We start from the raw sequence: 5723 nt of genomic DNA on the forward strand, positions 1-5723 counted from the left end.
CTGGGATGATGTAAGATACAAATTGGGCTGTTTCAGGGCCCAACTGACGCCAACACGCGGGAGCAGCAGCCCTTTCAAGTTGGGCATGCCGTGACGGGTGAAAATGACGTAGCGACGGTTGTGGGGGGAGGTCCTATACACCGCCCGTATGCGGGCCGGCCTAATTATCACGCGTCGAGCGGAAAAAAGGAAGCGCACACGTGGATCGAACTCCCGACCTCCTGGTGGATTCTAGCGTGCGTAGCCAGACAAGCTAGCGACCTACAACGTTTTTTTTTTAAAACGACCTACAACGATTTTAGTGCAGCGCAAGTCTTAAAGTAGACAGTGGCAAATCATTTTTCCCCAAAAAATATTTTTTTATAATATACATTGAACAAAATTTAAAATATAGTGAACCTTTTTTGTAAGAAAACACTGAACAAATTTCAAATACACAAATGAACTTTTGTAGTATGCGTTGAACAATTGTTTAATGCATGGTGAACAAATTTTAAATACACAATGAACATTTTGTAGTATGCGTTGAACAATTTTTTAATGTACGATGAACAAATTTTAAGTACACACTGAACATTTTTTAATATACGTTGAATAATTTCATAATATACGATGAACATTTTTGTAATACATGATGAATATTTTTATAAATTCAAAGGTCAACTATTTCATAATATATGAACATTTTTTTAGTACGATGAAGAATTTGGTAATACACGGTGGAATTTTATATAATACGCAATAAAGAGAAGGAAAACAGAAACAGAAATAAAAAAGGAAACATAAAAGAAAAATGAAAGGAGAAAGGAACCAAAAGAGAGAAAAAAATATAAAAACCGGAACAAAAGAGCTGAAAACCGGACAAAAACAGTGAAAAAACTGGATACAAAAAACCATAGAAGAAAAACCAAAAAAACCAGCAAGGAATAGAGAAGGAAGCAGCAGCAAGAACGAATCAAACGGCAAACGCCAATCCCGTACGTGGGCCGGCCCAACAGGAGGCTCGCCTCAGCGAAAGCACGTCGTTCTGACGCTAACGAGCGTCAAATAGGGTTTGCCGCTTGTGGGACAATTGGAAGATCTAGAATGTCCAATTATGTCATCGGACGGTGAAACATATTGAATCGTTGTGGTGGGTCATAGCTAACTCTGTTTTTTCTGGGTTTTTTTTAATTAGAGAAGATGGAAAAAGCGTTTGAAAGTTCATGCTCCGTTCATGTTGTGTTAACTATAATGGTATTTTAATTGTGATTTCCTCTGTCCAGATACTTAGTAAAGTATGTTGAGATGTATCATGACAAAGTCACACATAACTTTCCTTAGACTGCAAATCAGTTATTTGCCTTCATGTTCTGGCATTCCGTTGAGTAATTGCAGGGCAAGTAAAAATGCAAACATTAAGTTACAAGAAGCATCACCAATCTTATGTACGTGCATCAACATCTATATGATGATTTGTTCAACCGGAACTTACCATTCCAGATGGATTATGGCAACGGAAGAGTGCACCCAATAAAGGTGCACTTAGAAGTACACGACCAAATAATTTTGATCTATACAAAATCTACATGGCGAAATCACTTTTATCCCTTTTGAATCCGAAAAAATAGCACAGGACAAACACTCTTTATTGTTACACATGGTGAGATGGTCTCATCAGGCCATCACTTCTTCAGCAAAGCTCGAGAGTAGATCCTCTTGCAGTATGGGCTGGTTCTGAGTAGTTCCACATGAGGCCGGATGGCGTTGGTCAGTGCTGAGTGGAGAGACCCCTGAAAAATTCGTCGCAGTCACATCAACAAAATGGCTCAGTAGAGCGCAAGCATAGACATATTGTCAACACACTGCGTTCTCTGGTTGACTCTGTTTTGGTTGAGATGTTATGTACCTTGGAATTCTGAAGTGCTGCGTAGACCACATAGTTTGCGTAAGGGTGCAGAAGCAACCGCTCGAACTGCGGCGCAGAAAGGAGCTCCAGGATGATGTTGGCTTTGTCGGCTTCCTTGAAAACTTTCAGGCATTTCTCGACGACGTTGCTGCTGAACTTTTGCATGGAGAGGTGGATGTACTTGCCTTCAAACTGCTGTGCCAGACTTGCATTTGCAGTAGCGACCTTTAGTTCTATCACATACTGAACAACATAGTTTCTGCAACATTAGCAGATAAGCTCATGAGTTTACAGGTTAAAATACACCAACATAAACATATAGAAGAATAAATTATGAACATACCGAGTAATACTTGTTGAATGCATTGTTTAATGTGTATAAATTTAACTAGTTATGTTTAAAAAAATGTTTAACTAGATATCATGGCACTAAAGATTTGTAGGAATGTCTACAGAAATACAGAGGTCTCTACAATCAATGGTTTCCACTTTACAAAGGCATGCTGCCGGCTGGCCTACTAATGATATGCTAGACAGAACAATAATTGATTAATCATGCTTGTTTTACCGGTCTCGTGGTTACATGAAAAATTACTGGTGGAGTTCAAGGTAGGATTTTTACCCATAGGCATCTTGTGCAAGTTCGAACCCATTGCGAGCGATTGCGGCAACCAGCTTCTCCTTGTGCTCACGCGTCGAACGCGCAATACACCGCTGCAGGACGCAGCAGCCATGGCATTGCATCCCGATATCAAGGCAATAAACAGCAGCAGCATCGAAGATGGGCTGAAAGTTGTAGATTGTGAGTTAATTGTGTCTGATCAGGAACATATCAGTTTGGTAAAATCTAAATTCAGTTCACTAAAAAGTTTGCGGAAAATTCAGGTAACAATTAACAGTACAAGCTGCAAAATTCAGACAAGTGGAGGTGGTCTAGTACAAACTTTTCTGAAGCGATCAGAGTAACTAGATTGGAACAACTTCTCTGGACCCAAATAGACTAACTTATACCTAAATAAAAATACTAACTCGTCTACAATATATTCAGAACTTGTTAAGATGCATGCACACACACTATACCTTGTTATCATCGGCCCCGAACGATTGCAAGCACTTCTGCACGACATGGTTACCATTAGGATCCTTTATGAGCTCCAGGAACCCGGGGCGCAGAGCTGCGACGACAAGCTGGATCTCCTCCCTTGCCCTCAAGCTTTCAATCAGTTTTTGTACTGCCCTTGTCCTGAAAACCAGAAACGACACAACATTTATCAACAAAAAACATTTCATTCGAAAAGAGCAACAAAAAACAATTAGCAGGAACAAAGTTCAATTATCACCAACAAAGTTAAAAACATGATGCTTACCCATGTACATTGAGAGAGATCCTGACGAGCACGAAGGGGTCCTTTGTGAGGGTGAGAACGATGCCCATCCTCTGCTCCTCGCTGCAGACGGCTAGCAGCTTCTGCATGAGGTAGTTCCCGAATGGGTTCACCATGAGGTCGACGGCGTGACGGGCGACGCCGGTGAAGATGAAATCGACCTCCCGCTTGCCGTCGTCGAGCCGCTGCTGGAGAAACCGGCATCCGTGCTGGTCCCTGGCCACGTGGTACATGTACCCGCGCAGCCCGACAAGGCTCTCGTACTTGGACGACTTCGCCGCCGCGCACTTCTTGGGGCTCGTCGCCTGGCAGCCGTTGCTGCAGGTACCCTTCTTCGGCCTCGCCGTCATGCACAGCCGGGACCTCGCCGGCGGACACAGGAGGTCCCAGTCGTCGCCAACGGCGGCGTCGAAGCAGGTGCTGGAGAAGGGGAACGGATCGAACAGAGCCCTCTCGCGGTCTTTGTCCATGGAGAAGGGACGCGACGCCACGAAATTCTCGGCGTCCATGAAATGGAGGTTGCTCGTCGGGGATGAGCTGGCCTTCCTGGGGTAAAGGAAACCGTTGTCGTCGTCCTCGACGAACCCCATCTCGCCGAGTTCTTGGATGAGGTAAGAGAAGTCGACGGCGTCGGTGTCGGTCTCCGCGGCGGCTGGCTCGCCGCAGCCGAGGACGTCGCCGTGGAGGAGGAGAGGGATCTCGTTGAGGAGCATCTCCATCTCCCTGTCAAGCTTCATCGCCAACTGCTCTGATCGAATCTCGATGAGAAAATCAGTGGGGGAATTGTATTAGATTGGTTTGTGGAGAGGATTGGTTTGGGGTTGGATTGGGGTGAGGTGTTTTCTTGGAGATGGTTCGTTGAGGCATGCAGGAGTGGGAGGAGGAGAGAGCAGAGGGGGTGGTTTTATACAAGAAGGATAGCGCGAAAGTAGTGAGGACTGATGCCGGTGAGAGGAGTGCTTTTTTAAAATCTTTTTTTGAAAGGTTATTACCTAGTCTGATTTTCTTGTTTTGGGGTAAGCACTTTCCGATTTTCTATTTTAACACCAGATATTTAGACCCTGAAAAACATTATGTTTTTCGACCATGCCAGAAAGCTCTGTACCACTTAGTATTTGACTTGAAAAAGTGACTGTAGACATTAATACTAGAAAAGATAATTCTTGTATTGCACATTAATATTATACAATATATAAATTGTGTGTTAGTATTAGGCATGATATAGTTACTTGGTTAATACTAACATTGATATTAATTACTGAAGGATGCTAAACGTGTCTGGTGGTAAACATGTTTAACGCTAAATACTAGAGCGGCGTGAACCATTAGATAGATGCGGTTGAACGGGTGAAATCTATTGTATATTTATGACACTCATTTTATATTGTATAGACATAGATATAGATACAAATGTGCTAATGGTTTACGGGAGTGTGTCGTATGTCCTTTCGTCATGTCACATTTAATTCATGTAAGAAACTCGTTACCAAGACACACCGATTAAATCATGTGAAAATATAATAAAGTTGGACGGTACACATCTTATTTAATTTGGAGAGATTTCGGCATAGGAAAAGGACATTTTGATATAGATCCCTTTTTTACTTTATGAAATGATAAGCGAAAATTTCATATTTACTCACTTACTACTCTCAGATTTCTGGGGTATTGCAATGATATATGTGGCTTGTTTGCAAGAAAGAAGAGGGAAAAAGTGTTTGCCCTCTAGTACAACTCTGAAAAGGAAAACAAAAAAAGGAAAGACGAAAATAGATAATATCTCAGCCCAAATATCTATTTCGGGTTGCACACACGACTTGGCCCACTCTCGTCCAGTGACTTCTTCCCTCCCTCCAAATACGCTTTTGTTGGGTCTCTAGAGGCAGACATCCGGTGCACTTTGGGCCCCGCTTCTCAGTGACCCTGGGCAGTGCTAAGAAAATATCTCCCCATGCGCACGCACAGGATATTTGTTGGAATGGAAGAAGATCCAAAATTTGCAAATGGAGGGGAGGGATGGGCAGGCGTTGGTTGGGTTATCTATCCGCTACATATAGGATGTGAGTGATATGGTTGGCTGGGCATGGATGGACCAAGGATCCTGCACTTTTTTTGGCACACTCGGATGGGGAAGCTGTGCTGCCGCATGCGCACTTTCTCGCGCCTCGTCCAGTTGTATTATGTGTCCGACAAGCCAGATTTTTGTGGACTCATGAGCTTGAGAGAAAAGATCAAGCAGATATTTTCGCTTTTCCCACGTCAATGAGCTCCACGAGCTGGCACTTACTACCATGCGAACTGTTCTGCCTTATTGCTAAATTAGTTTCCTACCAAAGCGCCCAAGCAATCGACTTACATTTCGGACCGCAGTATACGACTAACGTTCGTCAAGGGGAGGCTGTGCGATCGAACGATTCATTCGATCAACCGGCCAGGAGACGAGCGCCTGA

At 43.4% G+C, this 5723-nt stretch overlaps 1 protein-coding gene across 1 annotated transcript; it reads right to left on the reverse strand.

The window, feature by feature from the left end:
• Positions 1 to 1402: 1402 nt before the first annotated feature.
• On the reverse strand, positions 1403 to 4160 carry LOC125508248 (putative pumilio homolog 7, chloroplastic). The gene is made up of 5 exons (XM_048672875.1): positions 3256 to 4160; positions 2969 to 3131; positions 2511 to 2674; positions 1889 to 2147; positions 1403 to 1772 (listed from the first exon to the last, which is right to left on the reverse strand). The coding sequence occupies exons 1-5, from the start codon at positions 4008 to 4010 to the stop codon at positions 1665 to 1667; spliced, it is 1449 nt and encodes a 482-aa protein (XP_048528832.1). The 5' UTR covers positions 4011 to 4160; the 3' UTR covers positions 1403 to 1664.
• Between the last annotated feature and the right edge of the window lie 1563 nt (positions 4161 to 5723).

This window comes from Triticum urartu, chromosome 5 (genome assembly GCF_003073215.2).
Source record: "Triticum urartu cultivar G1812 chromosome 5, Tu2.1, whole genome shotgun sequence".
Taxonomy (NCBI): Eukaryota; Viridiplantae; Streptophyta; class Magnoliopsida; order Poales; family Poaceae; genus Triticum; species Triticum urartu.

Coding starts and splice junctions, on each gene's coding strand:
- LOC125508248 (XM_048672875.1), bottom strand. CDS start 4,010: ATGAAGCTTGACAGGGAGATGGAGATGCTCCTCAACGAGATCCCTCTC. Junction 3,132..3,255: donor ATCTCTCTCAATGTACATGG/GTAAGCATCATG, acceptor TCTGGTTTTCAG/GACAAGGGCAGTACAAAAAC. Junction 2,675..2,968: donor TCGGGGCCGATGATAACAAG/GTATAGTGTGTG, acceptor TACAACTTTCAG/CCCATCTTCGATGCTGCTGC.